General features: G+C 43.3%; 3 protein-coding genes across 3 annotated transcripts; 1 reads left to right on the top strand and 2 right to left on the bottom strand.

Moving 5' to 3' along the window:
* Window positions 1–1164: 1164 nt before the first annotated feature.
* LOC135503225 (poly [ADP-ribose] polymerase tankyrase-2-like) lies at window positions 1165–5576 on the bottom strand. The gene is made up of 3 exons (XM_064796692.1): window positions 4587–5576; window positions 4042–4320; window positions 1165–3695 (listed from the first exon to the last, which is right to left on the bottom strand). The coding sequence occupies exons 1-3, from the start codon at window positions 5419–5421 to the stop codon at window positions 3049–3051; spliced, it is 1761 nt and encodes a 586-aa protein (XP_064652762.1). The 5' UTR covers window positions 5422–5576; the 3' UTR covers window positions 1165–3048.
* A 402-nt stretch (window positions 5577–5978) lies between these two features.
* LOC135503008 (neo-calmodulin-like) lies at window positions 5979–13834 on the bottom strand. Its single transcript, XM_064796260.1, has 7 exons — window positions 13535–13834; window positions 12266–12342; window positions 10490–10517; window positions 9777–9920; window positions 9261–9390; window positions 8657–8781; window positions 5979–8294 (listed from the first exon to the last, which is right to left on the bottom strand). The coding sequence occupies exons 2-7, from the start codon at window positions 12293–12295 to the stop codon at window positions 8251–8253; spliced, it is 501 nt and encodes a 166-aa protein (XP_064652330.1). The 5' UTR covers window positions 12296–12342; window positions 13535–13834; the 3' UTR covers window positions 5979–8250.
* A 2926-nt stretch (window positions 13835–16760) lies between these two features.
* On the top strand, window positions 16761–21399 carry LOC135503484 (survival of motor neuron-related-splicing factor 30-like). The gene is made up of 7 exons (XM_064797093.1): window positions 16761–16815; window positions 17420–17485; window positions 17741–17916; window positions 18215–18302; window positions 19663–19745; window positions 20066–20192; window positions 20558–21399. The coding sequence occupies exons 1-7, from the start codon at window positions 16774–16776 to the stop codon at window positions 20699–20701; spliced, it is 726 nt and encodes a 241-aa protein (XP_064653163.1). The 5' UTR covers window positions 16761–16773; the 3' UTR covers window positions 20702–21399.
* The last annotated feature ends 271 nt before the right edge of the window (window positions 21400–21670 follow it).

The following is a 21670-nucleotide window of genomic DNA, read 5'->3' as shown; positions in this document are numbered from 1 at the left end:
TGACCCGCCATGGTGGGGCAAATTGTGAAACTAAGTCATCCTGATCAATCAAAGCTGGCAAAATGAGTTTATAACCCCTCAACGATCAATGTATTGACCAAACCCCCTGACCATGAGTTACACTTCAGCAGACCACCAACATCACTGTTGGTAGACACACGAACTTTAGGGACTAAATTTAGTAGAACTTTCCCAATTCTTGATGAAATGTGAGGAAGAGGATGTCGTATTAATTGTGAACAGTAACCCTTCATTTACGACCAGACATAACTTTTGTTTAAAAATGCGTTTTCGTAGAAAGGTTCAAATGAATTTCAGCCAAGGACTTGTCTTGGGGACTGGACACTAATACAAAAGGAGGTATGTTTTCTATGTGGTGGTAACGAAGACATCCCTCGCCCAAAAGCAAGCGACAGACGTGAAGAAACTGCTCTGATAATGGCCTCTCACCTGTTATTGGGTACGTTTCAATCTTATAGCATCGTTTGTTGCATTTCTTCTTTTCTTTAATGCAAAGGTATGATCATGATTCTTATCAGCTGCGTTGCACGGAATGAGATTCAGTAGTGTTTTAATCATAATTACCATTTACCCACATTGCTCATTCGAGGACAAAGTCACAACCAACGCAGGGATAAGTTTGCTTTCATGGACAACCAAGGCCATGATCATTTGAAACCAACCATTGCTCATGGGCTTCAACTAGTTCATGATGTAGCTTTCGTGGAGAACGAAAAACAAACTTGATCGATTTATAACAATATTTGGCACTTCCATATTGGATTGATATGGTGAACAGTGGTCCTTACATCAATATTCGGCCAAAGCATAGGAGGTGGAAATGAATGATTGATAGAAATTGATCGGTCATAGTCGTGAACTTTGTTCACCAGAAGTTCATCGGAGTCTGTGGTGACGTCCACCTTGTAAGCTTTTCAACTATTCAATAAGCGCTCCTCAGAATTCTCAGCTGTTACCAAGTGGTCGCTCCGATCCGCTGCACTTGGTAGTGGGATGGGCTGGGCTGGTATAAAGAGATACCGGGCCGGGGTATGGCGGAACGGGTGATTGCACTTTTACGTTCTTTTGTCCAGCGGGGATAAACCGAAAACGAGACAGGATTCCTGTTCACCCACCGGACAAAAGAATCCACAAATTTGTTGGTTCTGTTTTCTCATTTAATTGTTTGCTTTCTTATTTCAGGTTGATCGGTTCCAACTAAGATCACAGACCGGCCTAAAAAACGAGCAAGACTTGCCGTGATCTGCATCTGGGCGCAGGGCAGCGGCAGTGCGAAACGGCTTGCTTTGTTCTGCCTGCTTGCGGGCGCAAAATATGGCCTACCATCGCAGAGAAAAGTGTCTTTCACGTGCCACGGATGGTCGAGTGGTCTGATCCTTAGTTTTGTTACGGTCTGATTTATACTAGACGAAGACGAAAAGGAAAAATTGAAACATAACTTCCCATCAGTCCAAAGACAATCTGAGAACTGTCAAATGGCGTCACATCCTATATCCGGACACTCGGGGACTTTTCAAGGTTCTAAAGGAAAATTACCACCAATTAAAGGTGACGTCTCCGGACCGTTAGTTAAGTACCCTCGCCGAAAGGAGGCGGAGGGAGGAAGGCTTTATGACTTACTCCAAGATGATTGGAGCAGAGCCAACGTTTACACGAAGCTCGATGACGAAAACGGCAATATTGAATCGCGACCGGATACGCCGATGCCTTGGACGGAACCGGAATTACCGACTAGTCCACGCGCGCTGTCGAAACTTCCGGTTGCACAGAAGTCTGCTGGGAAACCACAAATGTCGGTGTCGTTCGCGGCAAAATCGGCTGTTATTTCCAGCCCCGTCCCCAGTACACGTGATACCACGGAGGATCGCGAAAGGGTGAAACAAGAGATGGAAAAATTGGCGGAAAAGTTAAAGGAGGCTAGTGCACAGGCCCCGCCAGGTGTCTCTGAGGGGTCAGGATCCAGACGCTCATCGCTTTCCCTGATGGGCTACAACATCAGTTACTATGACCCGTTTTATAGACATTCTCTACCGCCGATTGGAGGCAAGGCGCCACAGCCTCATTCACAGCACGCGGACTTTCTTAAAGGTCAAGGTCAAATCCAGGCGCAAAACAAAGAAGACGAGGCTTCGGCCGGGTACCGAACCGGTTCGGCAGATTCCGGCATGCAAAATGACTTCGATGATTTCGACGATAGCTCCACGTATATTATTAGCAGACCAACTCCTATCGGTGATGTCACACCGAGCAATGATGGCAATGTGCCAATTAGTGCCGTCAATGTTCAACTGCAGGACGAAATAGTTCCAGGTTCTGACGGATTGGATCCAAATGGCAACGATGGGGAAACTGAAGATAAAAACCAGGCGCGCGATGTGTTCAAGTGAGAAACTTTCTGCATTTGACTTTCGTCCATATTTGGAGAAAAATGACGAATTAAATGACGAGGTTTTGGACGAATATTTGAATAGTCATGGCATGGAGAGGTGATCCGCCCTCTATGAAGATGATGACGAACTAGATGCGGATGGGCGGAAGAGTACAATGACGCGTTTGAAGGAGTCTTTCGGGTGCAGAGATCAGTAGAAAACTTGGGAGATTCAGATTCGCAGTGTAAAATATAATTCATTCACACCAGAAAGATAGCTTTGTAACACCGAGATTCGGTTGCACATTGGCGACGCGCACTATAGCCGTTATGAAACCATGAATGCAGTAGGAGTAGTGTATGTCGGGTATGATGGGCAAACAAAACACTCCGAACTTTAACGTTGTATGATCTTGTATATCTCCAATACTCAACAAGCGATGTGATTATAGCTTCTTACGATTGACTTTCACTCTCTCAACTCGCAGATATAGACTATATTACTTGAAATACACATTTGTACAGGCCGATGCTTTACACTTTCAAATCTATAAGCGGAACAGCTAATAATACTGGTATCATTCTCAAAAAACACAAAACAGCAACTAGTACTTTCTCTGCCTTTTGTTTTTAGTGCGGAATGTAGTCACGTTGGCCCATTAACAGCAGCAGCACCATCTGGAGGACCTTTCTTCCTTCACGGGCTCTTCATCACCGAAATCATGCTGTTGGACTAGTAACATGGGCGTCCTTTCGTCCGCGGCCCCACCATGTTGAATCCTTGCCGAATTCCCCATTTCCAGTGCCTCTTCATTCTGTGACTGTTCCCCAGAGGGTGACGAAGATCCCGCAAAATTGTTGTCCCTGCTTGCCTTGCCATTTCTAGGAACCGTATTCCTCCCTGGCTTTTGCTTCTTCTTCTTCTTCCCAGCCGTACGCGTGTTGGTGACCTTCCCAGCCGTGCGCGTGTTGGTGACGTTCACGATGAATGTTCCTTCGTTGTGTATGTTCCCGATATTGCCAGTTCCACTGACATGCGCTATCTGTTGGATAATCACTTGTCCAGACGGTTGGGGGATCTCAACAGCATCTGTAGCAGGGCCGACTTGGGGCGTTCCTTCTGCAGCAGGGCCGACTTGGGGCGTTCCTTCTGCAGCAGGGCCGACTTGGGGCGTTCCTTCTACAGCAGGGCCAACTTGGGGCGTTCCTTCTGCAGCAGGGCCGACTTGGGGCGTTCCTTCTACAGCAGGGCCGACTTGCGGCGTTCCTTCCGCCACATGTTTGTCCCCCTTAATTCGAGGTTTACCTGCAAAATAATGCGCCATCGAAGACTTGAATCACTAGAAGTGTCATTTTTGTTAAACTAGTTAGTAAGTTACTTAGTATTATTACTTGAACGGCCAAACTATACTTTTTCAACGGGTCTGTTGTGAATACAAGGAAGTTTACATGGGCAATAAACTTGTACGGAGCATTGAACTCTGTTGTCCTAATACATTCTCCATACATTCTACCATTTGGGTAGATTTTCTTGAAGTGGAAAACAAGATTCTCAACAACCTTCTTGCTTCCTAAATGGGTTTCATCACCATCTTTTGGGAATTAATATTATCATCATTATTAAGTAGAGTGGTTAAGTGTAGAGTCCCTACTTGTTTTGAATGTCCTTGTCCGTTGTGTGCCAGCAATCCCTCCAACAAAGGTACCCACTGCAACTGTGTAATCTGTACCAGGAACGAGGTTGGAAAACAGGGCATGGTACGTAGTTCCAGATTTGTTCACCAGGGACGACAGTGTTTCACCATTGGTCCATGGGACGATGGAAATCTTGAAACAATCATATGTTCCGGCAGGGGGCGCTTCAAAGATGGCTGTTGCTGTTGTTGACGCTATGGAAGTGACAGCAACATCTGAAGGCAGGTTAGGAGGCGCTAGAAAAAAAGACAAAAACTTATTAGTTCATTACACATCCATCCACACTGAAGCTATTTATACCACCAATAACTTCCAGACAGAGGTCGGAATGAGCGCTACGAAGTATCAACAACTCGGTATATTGGGTAGACCGGGAAATCTCAGTCATTTAAAAAAAACTAAACATCTAATTATTTTTCAAATACATGTACAAGTAAGCACTATTACGTGATATTTTCTAGAAAATTACTTTGTCATGCATGTTAGATCGACAGAGACCAACCTGCGGTGTTCTTTGGCCACTCAGTGATGGTGTCAATATTCTCAACGCCACCTTTACTCCTCAGGTATTCCACAATGCCTGGAGTTTTCGACTCCCGCCCGTAGCTTAACACAGTCCTTCCTCGTTTGTCCTTGCTTTTGATATCTGCTCCATGTCCAAGAAGACACTTCACAATATCAATGTTACCTTTCTCGCAAGATATCAGTAACGGAGTGACGTCATAAACGCCTTTACAGTTGACATCAGCACCTTGATTGACCAGATATTCCACAAGAGCAAGGCTGTTTGCTTCACACGCTAAGTGCAACACATTCCCGACCCATCTGTCCCTGGCGCTGATATCCGCTCCATGTCTAAGCAGATATTTGGCAATGTCGATGTTTCCTTCGCTACACGCTCTCAGTAACGGGGTGCTATTGTTAGTATCTTTGCAATTGACATCAAATCCCTGACCCACAAAATATTCCACAAGTTTGAGATTCTTTGATTCTGACGCAAAGTGCAACACATTCCGCCCGCGCCTGTCCTTGGCTTTGATGTCCGCTCCATGTGCAAGCAGATATTTCACCATGTCCATGTTACCTTCCTGACACGAGATCAGTAAAGGGGTCTCTTGGAAACCGTCTACACCAGTTGTTTTGCAATTGACATCAACACCTTGCCCGATCATATACGACACAGCAACTGTTACTTTCCCGTATTTCGCCACATGATGCAACACCATCCAACCATTACGGTCCCTTGCCTCCAGGTCCAAGCCGCGCCTGACCCAATCCTCTACCTTTCCTAACTTTCCAGCTTTCACCGCTTTCACCGCTTTCTCGAATTCCTCCATTGGCTCGTTTTGACGGGACTATGACGTCATTGTTTTTAGATAGTTTGTCGGGAACGTGGCGATGTCAGGAAGCACCTGCATTCGATTTGAATCACGCATCTAGCAAGCACGAATAGAACATACAAATCTAATAATCAACACATCATAATTTATAGTACTGGCCTACATATGTGGAGTCCTATTCATCATAACATTAATTTTTATAGTTTGAAAATCTATGCCAACATCGTTATCTTGGTCACGCGGTAGTATCGAGGTTTCTCCACGTGAGAGCATGCGATTCGATCTAGGGCGATCTAATGTGTAATGGGTCATCCATCTTACCAGATATCCATTACTCCAAGTAAGTCTAATGGAGCAAGGCAGCAATACATAACATAATTTTTTTCGACCAATTTTTTGTTTTTGGCGAGTCGAGCTTGCAACACACCCAATGACTTTGTTTCATCAGGAGAAAGATGGTGTTGCAATAAAAGTTGATCGAGAAAAAAAAAGACGCTTATTTTTATACCCTGAATTGAACCGACCATTTGAATAAATAGCAAATCATTGATATGTTAATCATAAATTTCCTTTTATTCCATGCATGCCATATATATTTTATTACAAAACTGTTGCATATGCATTGCTTTACATACATGTTCTATGTGAAAACAAGAGGTGCAAATGCCGGCAGTGGCCCCTTGTACAGGAGTCTAGTAATTCCTCTTCACACAAGCAAACCAAAGGTGATAAAAACGGTTTCGTCAGTAACTACGGTCGGTATTGGCTGCCACAACAGACACCGCTCGAGCGCATGGCGTAGTTGACCTTCAGTTTTTGCCAACACTTCAACGACAAGTGTAGTTCCTGTAGTTCGGTGTCAATTCCTTAAACCAAGCTTCTCGGAGAAGGTGAAACATTTGGTAGGTGTTTGGTGTATGGTTTTCTGAATAGGCCTACACTCTGAACGACAATTACAGCAATATAATCAATAAAATTCATAAAAATCGTAGAATACAGAAAAGCAAAAAATAGATGTCCAAATAATCAAAATACAACCAAGTGCAGTCCAGGAGGGGTTTTAGACTCTGAATACAAATATGTAAAGACTTGAGAAGTTGCGAATCGCGAATCTAGAGATTTTGGCGCCGCCCCAGGCAAAGAGGACCGCAGGAGGGATCTCAGAAAAGACTAAAAGGTCCAGCTAAGGTTCCTTCATGCGCCCCTAAATCCGCCACTGTCAGGGATCGCGTACAAAAAAAACATGGTAAAAATTTCGAAAACGCCTGAAATTCATCCGACCACAGTGACACGGAACTCAGATATAGCATCAAAGATGTTTGGAGGATGCCAAATATTCGGCATAATATGGCCACAGAATGACATGACACACTGAGGGAGACAGACGTATTGGACACCAAAGTTGTTTACATGTGTGTATGCCACAGATACTGCCGCTGTAGAATAGTCAGACATGTCTGTCTGATGAAATTTTTAACTGGTAAAAAATCATGAGAAGGTTTTTCACGTCCTTATTTCAGACGTTTTCTGAAAGTTTACAGGTTGTTTGGCCACGACCCCCGTATAGCATAGGATGTGAATACGTAAAGCAGGTGTAGTACCACATATCACACAAAGTAACAACAGCGTTCATGTATATCATACGAGCCGCAGTTCAAAATATATTACTCCTCACTAATTTTTCTATCAATAATTACATTAAGTTCAAGGTCATTTCAACACGGTCAAGGTTATTCCCCAAGGCGAAGATATGAAGGTCAATGTCAAGGTCAACATAGGCGGAACGTTCAATTCAGTGATGAGCGATCCTCTCCGTCGATGGCCAATTGATCATCAGAATATCAGTCACTTTTCTGAATCACAGGAAACTACACTTTGGTGGTCAAATACCCCAAAGTCTCGTGAATATGATGTACTCGCAGCCATGACAGCTTCCAAAAGGTCTCTCCACGATCACAATGGATTTGTTGTTGCTCAAATTTCATTAAAAGTGATTTCTGGCCAAAGGTACTAGCTTAAACTCAGGAATGTGACCATATCACATTTACCAAAAGATAGTGGTGTTATATTATCCTTTGGGTGGGCCTTACCAATGCTGAAGAGTAATGTTCCTTCACGGTGTCAACTAAAGCCTGTCAACTATGACACCGGCTGCCCAGGGCTGTGTAACATCACTAGGCCTATTTGTGATTAGACCAATACAGTTTAGTGACAAGAGGTCAGCCAAGTACCTTTTGCCAAATCTATCTGAACAAACACTCCACGGATACCAAGATTGCAGCGTAACTATTCTGTGTGTACATGTACATCCATGCATTTCCAACATGTACATCCATGCATTTCCAGACAATCAACTTTAACTACCCTGGTCTAAGAATTCCTCATAGTCCTCTAACATCAAGATCAATACAGTCATTATCAAGTCCACGAGTCAATTAATTCAAAATCAACTGATTATCTTATTGACCAATACAGTTGTTGTGCGTTGTATGATTGTTATACACTGAAATCGACTAGATTACACGATGTGTACTTACAGCCGATTCGGGCGTGCTATGTACGCAACGTTTGGGCTCTGGAGCGCAAAGTTTTGTTCAGATTTCTTTGAAGTTTTGTTTTTACTGGTCCTTGTTTCGCTCCCAAACAATATCTTTGGGGTCCACCATCGTCGGTGCAGTGAAATTTCCCAATCTCATGAATATTGCGACTAAAAACGAATCTGACCATGAAAGTTGTTTATGGGTGTCGAAGACCCCTCATTCTCGGAATGCATGATCCGCCCCCTTAGTTTTTAACCATCCTTTCAAAGAATTCCCGTTCCTTCATCTATTTGCCAAACATTTTATTGTTGCTCATCATGACGACAAATTCTGAAACGAAGAGGAAGTAAGAATGAAAACTAGGTGTCAATGACACTGGGTCCATTGGAAGGCCTCAGCCCAACTTTGGATTTAAACGGTCTATAAGCCGATTAAAGTCAGACCATTAAAAGATAAAAGCTCCCGAAGAAAGGTTATAAATCTACTGAGAAAAAGTGGTTTCGTGTAAAGGAGTCTGGAGAAATCTTGCTCCAGTGGAGTCGAGAGTTTACTAAGAATGAGACGCACTCAACTTGCGCTACTCTGGATTGTCACCCGCATTCCGAAAGCAACCCTGCCCGAGAGATTGTAGCAATGGCGGCTTGTGCGTGCAGAGATGGAACGAGTGTCTGTACGGAGATTACGACACTCACCATCGTAATTGATCTTCCCATCATTGTCAGTGTCAGCTTCTCTCATCATGTCCTCCACCTCATCATCTGAAAATTTCTCACCGAGATTTTCGAGGACGCTCTTTAGCTCGTCGGGGGAAATATACCTAAACAATAATTTAGGTATAATGATGAAAAAGTGTTCTGCAGTTTCCTTTTGCTTGGACAGGGAACCAAGCAGGTGCACCAGAAAAAACAAGGTTTTGTCAGTCCTCACCGGCCGCTCAGTGAGTCAGTCCTCACCGGCCGCTCAGTGAGTCAGTCCTCACCGGCTGCTCAGTGAGTCAGTCCTCACCGGCCGCTCAGTGAGTCAGTCCTCACCGGCTGCTCAGTGAGTCAGTCCTCACCGGCTGCTCAGTTCATGCGTCGTCCACAAGCCAGCGATTGCAGTAGAAGAAGAAGACGACGACGAAGAAGAAGAAGACGATGAAAACGGCCTCCCGTCTCCATTTTATCAAACATATCAAAGCCTCTCATCTTCCTTTCGTCTCCATTGATCTGCCGGTACATTTGCTTAGCCGTGCTAAAACCGACTGGCGTTAAAGAACAAACAACGATAAGAAAAAAGCTCACGAAGAATGCCTACCCGTCGCCATTTTTGTCGAATACCTCGAACGCTTCCTTCATTTCTTCCACGTCGATCTGCCGGGCCGTTCTCGTCGTCTTGCGCTTCGCCATCATCGTGACAAATTCTTGGAAGTCGATGGTTTTACTTCCTAATATGGCAAAAGGAAATGACTCTCATTAAAAGAAAATGAATACATATATATGCAAGGTCTTACATTGTATATGGCACTTTATAAATAACATTCTCAAAGCGCTTTACATTTATTCCCTAAGCTTATTCCTGAAATATTTCAGATGAAATCAGATGAGCTGCCTAATCAATGTTACAGTGAGAAGACGTGATCTCAAAAACGACCTTGTTCAATGCTATATTTCACCTCCCTGACGCCCAAATTAAGTCAAAAAGCCATTTTTTATTTGAAAAATAGCCCACTTATCGCCAAGTTTTCCAACTTTAAAACTGTCCTTGTCCATGTCAAAATGTAGGTTTCCGCCAACACTACAATGCAAAGCGTTCAAAGTAATATGGACTCACCGTTTTTATCTACAGCTTTTATCATTGCCTGTACGTCCTTACTGGACGTGTTGAGGCCAAGTTTCTTGAAGACGTCCGCCAGCTCATTCGATGTGATTTGTCCGTCATTATCCTGGTCGATACTGCTGAAGACCTCTTGGAGTTCTGAAGATACAGAGCAGGAAAGAAGTATCATGGCGCAGGTTTGCTCCGTCAGCATGAAAAATGGCCCATTGTTGTTCACAAAGCTGCGTTCCAAGTACAGTGAAACCTCCCTTAGTGGACACCTCTCTATTAAGGACAACCTCTCTATTAAGGACACTAGTTTTGGTCCCAAATTGGTTGTTGCCATTCAATTTGACCTCTCTAATCAGGACGCCTCTTTATTAAGGACAGTACTTTTCAGTCCCAAGGGTGTCCTTAATAGAGAGGTTCTACTGTATCACGTAGTACCGCCTGAATTGCTATTCAGGGTGCCCTCCTGCCATTTGGGGTTTCTTTTTATCAAAACCACTCCATTTTTTAAAACGTTTGAACCCGAATTGCAGATTCATTTGTAAGATCAAACTGTAAAAGTGGCACGTGAAAGTTGGTATGCTGCTTAAGTTCCAGCGTATTCAGCAGCATTTAGGTCCCAACGTTCTGCAGACTTTGTACAGACCTACAGATGTGATAACGACGACATCAAAATCATTGAGTAAATACCGCACAGCCTGAAGTAGACATGGACTTACTTTCGGTTGCCTCGGCTGAGAATTTTCCCTGTAAAATAAGAAAAGAGATTGGCTGCCAAGATTTAGGTTTAATCAAACCGACATTACGAAATTACCCGCCAATATGTCCCCTTAAAGACTGACTGTATGACGTCATACCAGTAAATATCATCAAAGGCACTGCCCCCAGACTCAACAGATACCTTTAAACAGAAGACTGACTGATCTTGCTAATACTTTGCGTGAAAAAAATCATTTTGCTTGAAGCTATACCAATCTCGATTCCTGGTAAAGTAGTAGTATGTACGCAGTGCATTTCATCACGAGGTTATTGAGTGTAGGGCGAGGTTGTCGTCTGCTTCTGAGATGGGTGTGGCGGAGAATTCGTGATTTAGATGTAAACAAACAAGCGGTATAAAATGAGGAAACCTTTCAGCTGACGGCGGATTGCTATCATCATGATATTAATTCAATAAGGTGTTTGTAGGATTTCGAGAGACTTCTAAGCAAAGGAAACGAGACGTGGATGTCTGAGGGAAGTAATCGGTGACGCCTCTGTTTGCTTTCTTTCTTCAAAATGATACCACATCTCTCAGTCACTTGCGTGACGGAGATACATCCCAACCATCCCAGTCATCTCTAAACTGGATTATAACAACGCCCTGCTCTATGCCCTTCCTAAAAAATCTGTAGCCCCACTGCAGAGGGTGCAGAATGCTGCTGCTAGAGTTATCTCACGAACACGCAAACGTGACCACATCTCGCCGGTTCTGCACTCTCTGCATTGGCTCCCAGTCAGAATGCGTATTGAATACAAACTGCTCACTACAACACACAAGGTAGTGCAGGGAAGAGCTCCTGTGTACCTCAATGAGCTAGTTAAGTTTCAATCTGGTCCAAGGCAGACTCGTTCCACAATCAGTAACAAACTGCATGTAAAGCGCACCAAACCGCCTATGGTGACAGGTGTTTCTCTGTCGGTGCTGCACGCTTGTGGAATGAGCTGCCACAAAACATAACTTCCCAGGAGTCCACTGCAGCATTCAAAAATGGGTTAAAGACCTGGTTATTCAGGAAGTTTTATGGGGAGTAGCGCTTTAACAGCAATCGTTCTGAGAAGCGCTATATAAGCACTACAATATTATTATATTTATTATTATAACCAACCAATCCACCAATCATGTTGTCTACGCTGATCACTCTGACATCTAGTTTATTGACTTTTTTTGCAAATTCACCAAGCTCCCGAAACAAAGTTACGTGGCTTTTACTCTCTGTCTATGCGGCAATTTGCTATTAATTACTACCACACCCTACACATCACACACCAGGGATGATGCGCGGTTGTAGTCATTCTCAATGACAACTGCACCGGTATCACCCATGACTAGCTAACATAAATGTTTATGTTTGCTTCCTGTATCAAATGACTGTTGGTTCAATGGTAGTATTATGTTCAAAATGGTTTTGTGTTCTATCCAAGCGTATCATCGTCTAATATGCTAATCACATGGGATTGCATTAACTTTAGAATTCTGGATTAGGAGCTGTGTATATAGTGTAATTCCAAATTGATTTTGACCAACATTATTCTACTTTGTTAGATAACGGGAAAGGTTTGGATGTACATGTTACATTCAAAATGTACAATTAGTTGCGATTTTTATCTAGTACATAATGATTTGGCAGCAAATAGTTCGTCTTTGGAAGAAATGCCAGGGTACATACTAACAACATGACGTCACTGTTCTTCTGTTAAATCTGAACATCTTTTTCGTTACGATACCCTGTACGTACCTTAACGGGTTTTGAATCAGCGCCCCCCATCGATGGCCTCTTATTCTCTCTCCACGGTTCAGAACTAAGCAGATCACCTTAATAAAGAAAAGATAAACCAAACAAATGAAGCCATGTACACTTTTCACTTTACTTAGAGTGCTGTGTACATTTTCTTGGGCCTCAAGGTTTTCGTGACAATACAGGTTTCAGAGCTCGATCATCGTTCAGGTACGCAGGGCCCCCTCACTGTGCCTTGCGTGGATGATCTCTCTGTATCTAACCTCCAGAGAAAAATCGAGAGGATCACTAAGACATTAAGATATAAAATACTAAAAGACGAGCTGGGAATGGTTAAATTGGCATAGAAAGCATGCTTGGTTGACTCCGATGGGCGTTCACCGAGCACTAATCGACCATGTCGATCGTGCAAGTATGGAAGAAACGAACGCTTCTGAAAACAGATTGACACCTTGTGCTTATAGTATCTTGTCCTACCAGCCCTATGAGCGGAGAAGTCGAACATCCGGGCGACCCGAGTGTTGTTTTGTCGCTGGAGATACTTATTAAATACATGTTTATATATACAAATCAAAATCCTCTCTGTCGACTGATCACAGCGTTCCATTCTTCAAAATTAATGCAATAAATACCAACGGAAACGGGTGGAGCCGACACGACGTGATTTAATGAGCACATTTTATTGTTTCTGCTTCCTGTTATGAAAACCATATCATACCATATCAAATCAAAACGAAAGCTAAAGTCGATTCACTAACATAATCGACCTGTGCTTTATATTACCATTTATACATTGTCGATGTTGAAGCGAAATCCCATATTCTATCATGGCCATTGTAGATTATAGGATGATTATCCCGGCCAGATGATCCATCCATGGTAGATTGTTTTCCGAGTGACCGCCTCCGAGCAAGAAGGACTTTCAGGTTGTCCGATCAGAGACACATTATTTTATTCGTTCGCGATATCGCTCATGCATAACTAATTTTGACAGTTAATCTGGCAAATGGAAGGGGTGACGGCTGATGACATAATACGCTGTCACCCCTGCTGCCTACCTGAACAACTGCAAAAGTAATCATGCATCATTATGCATGAACGAAATCGCGTACGAATAAAATAATTTTGTCTTTGGTTGGAAACCGTGATTTCGATCATTTTGGAGACCAATGGTGAAATATCATGCGAGACCTACTTACCGATCTTTCTCGCCAGGAAATCTCAGCAGTTAAAAATCAAAATATTAAATGAAAAATGGCATATACTCACAATGTGTTCATTCCTTTCTGAAGAAGTTATTTCGCTTGGTCTTATTTCTTATCCGTAGTTGCTGCAACAAACTTCGCCTATCTGCAAAATAGTGCAAGATATCCGGAAGCTGTTCATCCAAGTGACGGCACCTGTGCGCGACTCCCTCTGTCGTCTGCTACACAGCGTTTGTTTACAGCCTCACGTGCGCAGCTGCAGCAACATTCGCTAGAAGAAAATTCCGACGTTGATTAACCAATCAGTTCACGCCAATCAATTTATTAAACCGTCAGATATATTGTAAATTTCGATCAATAACTGCTACAAATTCATATCGGTTGGAATCAGTGATTTTGCAGAGGCGTGTCTGAACTTCGGTAACCAATGACAACTGTGTAAACTTCCGCCGTTGGCTAGCGACTATCTCCGTTGACGATTACCATTATAGGCTTAAAGCAGAGGGTTTGGGGTCCAATAGTGTTTTTTTTCGATTCAATTTGACCACGGCCTCTGTAATCAGGACACCTCTCCATTAAGGACAACACTTGTCAGTAACGAGGGTGTCCTTGATAGCCAGGTTCTACTGTACTATGATAAGCAAAGTTTCCAGCGTATTATTCAGGCAGTTGATACGAAACTCCTTAATTGCACCAAAATACGTCGTTGAATAAACAACGCGCGTAAAAAGTGATTTTGCCCCGAATAGAGCAACAAACGTTTGATCCCAAAAGCGCCAAAGCGCAATGTTATTACGCCTTCTCACTCTTGTAACATCACGCCACAAACATAGATCTTTTTCTTTTGAAATCACACAATGGCTTGCAATGCATTGAAGTGCATATTTGTTGATACCGCAGGCAAATTGGTCTTTAATTACAGCGCTTTGATAGTTGTCATGGTAACCATATACAGTTAATTTCTTTGCTGGTTTTGCGCGTGATCAATCAAGTTAGCAGCCATGGGCTGATCGGGTCAACATCAATAATTTGGCTGGTGGGATTTTGTCTGACTCTTCAGTCCTGTGGGTTTTCACACTACACAGGCAAATACTAAAACATCAGGGACCACCAGGCGACGCTGGATCCTGAATGGCCCAAGACCGACATGGTTCTTGGGACTGAAGTCGAATTTCTACTCCGATCAGAGACTTTATACCTTTATCCCATTATATAGCCTCGATCCGCTACACTGTACATCTTGTGCCTTTTGGGGACGAAGTATTGGTCTATTATACCTTGTGTTACTCTGAGGTTATACTAAAACCCCTCTACACCAACGCAAGACCATCGGCGTCCGACAGGCGATTAAAATCTGGACGCAGACGCCAGCCTAGTTCTTTAAATCGCTTGCAATAACCGCTCATTTGCGGAGGATATGTTATTATTAACTTCACGTTTGAATAGGACGTAACATATGTACCATAAAGTGTTTTTCATATTCAGAAGATCAGGCCAAAGCTACTTGGTAGACCTGTAATAGTGTGATCAGAAATAGTATTGTTACACGGCCCTTTGAGAAGCCGGTGTCATAGTTGACCGACTTCAGTTGGCTATGTGAAAGAGCTTTGGTCAAGCCAACCCTAAGGATAATCTGGTGTTGAGTGCAGCACCACTATCTCTTGGTAAATGTGATCTGGTCACATTCCTGAGTTCAGCTTACTACTTTGGACAGAACGATATGCAAAACACACTCTAGGCTACCATAGATTATTTTTCGCCGCCAGCCGAAAGTGAGCCACGCCCATTGCGCCGTAAACATGAAGTAGAGCAAATCAATTGCTATCGTTCGGAATTCAAGGCCGCGATGATTTAACCACTTGCGGAAGACATGTGATGCGTCAAATGAAAGTGACCTGACAGCGTGATGACCATGCCGACTTGTCGATGGTGAATATCAGTCCTAAAGTCTCCTCCTTTCATGGATATACGCACAATGACGGTGAAGTTCGCGATAGTTCGACCGATATCCGATTATCAAGTTGAGTGACGGCATGAAACAGCATCGGCATCGGCGACACCAGATTGATTTCATTCGGCATTAATCGTAAAACATCGCCATCTTCAGGGCAAGGCAGGAACTGAAAAGAAAAGACGAGGTCTTTCCAGTTCCTACCTTGCCCTGAAGATGGCAATGGTGTAGTTCTGAACTTTAAATGACTTCATGAAAGAACTACGCCATCGCCATCTTCAGGGCAAGGTAGGAACTGGAAAGACCTCTTCTTGTCTTTTCAGTTGCTACCTTGCCCTGAAGATGGCGATGGTGTAGTTCTGAACTTTAAATGACTTCATGACAGAACTACGCCATCGCCATCTTCAGGGAAAGATAGGAACTGAAAAGACAAGACGAGGTCTTTCCAGTTCCTACCTTGCCCTGAAGATGGCGATGGTGTAGTTCTGAACTTTAAATGACTTCATGACAGAACTACGCCATCGCCATCTCAGAACTACGCCATCGCCATCTTCAGGGCAAGACAGGAACTGGAAAGACCTCGTCTTATCTATTCAGTTCCTACCTTGCCCTGAAGATGGCGATAGCGTAGTTCTTTCATGAAGTCCATGAGACTCCGATAACCAGCTCAAAGGGGAGGGGGATTTGGGCCACGTAGGTTCGGCGCTGAAGTAGGCCTATGTCTTGCGCTATTGCTTATGACTAAATTGCCACAGGGAATTGGGTGTTCACACTTCTTATGTAGAATAAAGAGGACCCTAGGATTTGGAATAAAAAATGGCCCACTTGAAATTGCTGGCTGGGATGTCTTCAGGGTGAGAGACATGTCTTTCTCTAAGTGCCATCCCACCCGATCGAGAGTCTGTCATGTTCTACGGGGTTCACGGCATCTCCACTAGATTACCCCATGCCATATCCCTACAGGATACACTCCGGATGCAGTGGACCGGCCTCGTTCCTCACCCTAAGAGACCAAATTAGGATGACGCGATGGGCTGCCCAGGGAGTCTAGGCCTACTACAGGATTGATGTGTCATGTAGGCCTACGACTGTGCCTTGTCTCGACTGCACTTGTCAACACGGATCACCTAAACGGCAACTTAGGTCTTCCTATTTCATGTTCTAGTCAAGATAGTTTCATAATTTCAACCCCGGTAACGTCACATCGGCGTCACACCCCACAGTGCAGCCCACAGTGCAGCCGAGTGTTGGGCGAAATAGCCTCTAGTTTATGATCAGCTGGTGCTGCCATCTGAACAAATTAATGTAAACTGCAACTCTTCCAGCTACGGAGGGAGTCCAAAACGGAAACAATGGCGGACGAGTTAGCGGCTTACAAATCTCAACTTCAACAAGTACGATATTTACAGCGTTCAAATCATCCGAATTCAAATATTTTAGTGTTGAAATAAAGTTGAATACGTGTACCATTAATAGAAGTTGGTTAGAAGTGTATGTTTGAGAGGTTTCGATGTGAGATTGGGACTTGTTTTTACCTCCACTGAACTCGAAAAATGGAATGTTTTGCATCAGCATTTATACATGCATTATGATTATGATGTAGGCCTAGTATGCTAGTATTAGTAATGCACATGATACACTGAACCTGAATGATGTTTGCCTTCTTGTTCTGTGTCTCGATTGGGAGGATCGCTTTATAATGATTATGATGTCAAGTAACAATATTTATGCATACGCCTAACGCCACAATGACATGTCCCAATGATCGGCTCATCATCATGGCCATGGGGCCAGGCCTGGCCATAGCTACGCCAGGGGCCCAGTTGAGTCAACAGGGAATACCCTCCGACGAAGAAAATGATGATGATGATGATGATGATGATGTAGGCTATGTCAGCCCCCCTCCCCCCCTCCCCCATGACATTAGGATGGATGATGTCTCATTAACCCATCGGCCATCCTCGACTTTGATCTATTTGGTCTTTTTTGTATTTCCAGGTTGAAGCAGCATTGACGACAGACCCAGATAATGAAGAATTGTTGAAACTCAAAACAGATTTACTGGTAAGGCTTTCTGAAACTGGGGTGACTGAAAACCAAACTCATCATGCGATAAAACTTTGTGCTGTATATATACTATATACATTCTCATTTTGTAACTTTATAGTTGGACATAAATGTGGGTCAACCACTTTTTATGACCTGGAGTTAGAAATACTAATCAAATCTCCAGTGAATTACAATCAAGCGGGGGCAGGGCTCATGTTGAAAGCATTGCTATGAAATATTCCTTGTTTTGATTGCGTCCAATCTCTCCAGGAAGTCCTCCAACTCACGAAGGAACTGGTCAGTGTTCAGTCCACCACAACAGATGCATCATCGTCGAGTAAAGATGGCGAGGATTGGTTGAGTGGTGTCCCCATTGTCACCGAGGCACCCGCGCCAAAATGGAAAGTCGGCGACAAATGTTTGTCTTACTATGCCGAGGATGGCGGGTGAGTTGGTTATTGCTGCAAAGATAATTCTCCAGGCTATTTACGCCAGTTGGGTTCTGGGCTGAGATGCACACTAAGAATAATTCATGGCATCCCCTAGACCCTATGCAGTTTTGGAAGAGATATTCACTTATTAAGGGTCCTTTCTTCATTTTAAAGGGTGAAAAATGTTTTGGGGTAAACAAAATTCCCTGACAGTTTTAGAGCAAATGCTGAAAAGCAGGTTTCCAGGTCGATGCCAAAGAGCATTGTTTTCATCAATTTGTTCTGACAAACTTGTGTCTTTATCCTTCTCCAGAATGTACGAAGCGACGATTGATGAAATTTTAGAAGACGGCTCGTGTACGGTCACCTATGATGGTTATGACATCACCGAGGTCACACAGGTTAGTAGGGCCTTTGTTGTGTGTTATCATGTTCTGGAGGCTATCAACAGTTTGAAAAAATATTGTTGTTGTGACATTTCAAAATATGGCAGCAAAAACCATGGACTTAAAGGTAGTCTATAGGCAGCAGTCAGGTTGGCCAGATTAAACTACTTAAAGTGGCCTATAGGGGTCTCTCCTCTCTGTCAGCAAATCAAAACTATTTATCTTCCTTCAGGAATAAATAATCGGATGAAAACCACCAGTCTGAACACCTAGCTCTTGCTTCCCCTTTAAGAGCAAACCTTTTATTCGGGGACAGAGTTCGGTCACAGAAATTTGAAACACATCAACAATCATCACCAGGTATTTTAAAGTCGGAGGATACCAAATTTCGTCCGCAATTCAAAAACACATTGTCAGTGAGTGTTTCATGACTCCTTGAATATCAAGTTGGTGCATCAGAAGGTTCACCTGAGGAATGCAGTCTTTCTCCTGAGAATCACCTCCCTGAGAAGAGACAGTGGTCCGCGCAGCATAAAGGATAGGTTAATATTTTCTCAGGTCTATTTTGCAGGCTACTCATCTTGGTATGCGGCCTGTAGGAGATTGACGAGGCTCGGACAAGCAGGGTACGACTGAACAGGGGCTCTTTTAATAAAACTAATCTGGTTCTTTATATTCAAATGTCAGTGCTTCTAGCCTAAGGACGGGGAAGCAAAATGCAAATTTGCTTCTCCTTGTTGTTGAAGACTGATCCCAGTGGCTTTGTGTGTAAGGCATCTGCTGTGTAAATGGGAGGCTAAAACATTGCAGTTAGAGCATGTGAAAGCTCTTCTAAATGCAGCCAATTGGTGGGCAGGCAGTTCGTTGGGTATAAACTGCTGTCTTGCCAGGCGCCTGGCATTAGAGATAGGGATTCAACAAGGTACTCCTTGTTGCACCTGTTTACGACATGTGACGAAAAGAAAAAGAAGGTTTACAAAAACCTATCAGATTTCTTTCCTTGTCCTGAGGCTAGAAACAATTAATCAACCCCAGCCTTACTTGTCCGTTGGTAAGTATTGCTAATGACCAGGGAAAAGCCCTCCCTCTTGAAGGCGGTGGGGCATTTTCAAAATTTATCAGGAAGGGTTGCATCATTTCTCACGAACCATTTGTCTCTAATAATCAAAAATTCTGAAAATTTTGAAAATATTCCAGTTAAATTATTGTATAAACAGGTTCAAAACCACTTTATCGGAGCAAATTTGATTTCCCAGCATTTTGCAATCAGGAGTGTGCTCAGAAAAACCTGCCAGCATTCAAAGCTGAGGAGGACGTTCTCCGATATTCTTCACTCTCTGTTATCAGGTGCACACGTTTCCTTTTTCTCCTTCAGATGGCGTTCCTTCAACAGATTGAAAACAGTAACAAACGTGCGGCAGATGGAGAAGGTGACACGCGGCCGACGAAAATGAAAAAGTAAGTCGGTGTGATCTGGGCCAGCGCAAAGATCTCATGAACAGGAAATTGGAGCAGGCTTGTCTGCTTGTTCCTGTCCGTTTTCTTATGACTATTCATTGACACATACATTAGTCACTTTCATTATGGGAATGGAAAGCCAGGTAAGTTGGGTGTCCTGCACAAGGACACACAGAGATTAAAACAGCTATCAACTATCTGAGAGCCACATCTAGCAGTCTGGTACTTACCAATATTCCCATCCAACCTACCTACATCTACTGTATGAAATATTGCTCTCCGACATGTTTCAAAGTTAAAAAATCAACTGATTTTTTCAGGAAAGATATCCAGATTGCTCAGCGAGAATATAAACGAAAGAAAAATCAGAAAAAAGCTCAGCGACAAAAGCAGATGGAGGAAGAACGAGAAACAGAGAAAAATAAATGGTTGTCTTTTACTACCAAGGTACGTTCGTGTTGAGCGACTGGTTCAGACAGGGAGGAAGACAGTGAGAAGGCATGACCATCAAGAGAGGATGCTGAGCTGGTATCTCTCCTTCTCTTACCTATTCTTATCAAAGATCAGATGTGTTCTCCGCCCGTTTGTTGAGATGGTCCGGGCCTGACGTGTTCGTTTAGGTGCTTTAAGTTATCTTACCATTTCATTCGATGAGGAAAATATGTCTACCATCCCTGAAAATTCGAATCATATCTGATCAATTATTGGCATTCAAACTATTTTTACTTCCTTAACCAGAATCTGACCAATATTGGATACCAGAGACCAGGTCTGTGTGTTAATATATGATTTTAGAACTCTCTTCTCTTCAGGTTGCGAAATCTGGCAAAGGACACGTTAAAAAGAGTATATTTGCGACACCAGAAGCTGCGACCGGTCGTGTTGGTGTGGGCACATGTGGAGTGAGTGGGAAACCCATGACTGAATACAGCCATCAGCAGAAATGGAAAAAATAACAACAATCTGAGGAAATAGATTTCTGAATGATGAACGATGTAAAGAAAGTGACTTTGTAACTTGGAAAATATTGCTAGACTGTCGATTCCGAGTCCTTGCATGGCAACACTGTTCTCTGGAACTTGTCATACCAAAGTAGGAACTTGTTGTGTGGGTATGGGGGACGTGGCGAGAGGTAGTACAGACAGAATAGGAGGCAAGGTTGATTTGTGGAAGGACAGACTCAAAACCTCTTGACTTTGGATTAGAGTCTGTGTTGTATTATTGTCAATTGGTGGATGCAAAGCTATCTTTATCTTTTAAGATCAAATAAGTTGACTTGATGATATGATTACTCTGCATCTTGGCATGTGCTTTTCCCTCGAGTGGAGGCTCCTGACAGACCACGTTCAAATGCCGAGCTGACTTTTGATGCACTTTGTCCTGTCTTTAAGAGAATCTGGTAGGTTCACTTCAGGATGACCACTGTAGCTGTCGGATGGTAGCTTGGTCAGTTAGCTCTGTAAGAAAAGTCACATCAACTCAAAGAAAGCGTCTTTAAAAAATGACTGAGCGCATCGGCAGCAGCATCAACTACTAAAGTATTGTGACATGTACTTGGTTCCTGAGGTAATGTATCAAGGGAATCCTCCTTGGATACTTTGAACCTCTTCTCATTGTAAATTCAGTTGATTATAATAAACAGATTCAATGTAAATGGTGAACTTGTCCTGCATTCATGTTGTGACTATGTCCTCGAAGAGAACAATTTTGAAGATTGGAAATTGGAGCGACAGAATGTCTTGGACCTGGCTGTTCCACTGTGTCGGCGAGACAGTCTCATCCCTCTCACCCTTTGGCGATACGATACTGATTTAGTCCGGTTGTGTCTGACCTAGGCAGTCACAAGTGGTCTGGAGAGAAGCGTCACGTGACGCACATTGTCCAAACTGGTTGTGACGACTACACGAATCGTCTTTCATAAACAA

The sequence above is a fragment of the Lineus longissimus genome, chromosome 19 (assembly GCF_910592395.1).
Source record: "Lineus longissimus chromosome 19, tnLinLong1.2, whole genome shotgun sequence".
NCBI classification, from domain to species: Eukaryota; Metazoa; Nemertea; class Pilidiophora; order Heteronemertea; family Lineidae; genus Lineus; species Lineus longissimus.
This window is presented reverse-complemented; position numbering and strand designations above follow the sequence as displayed.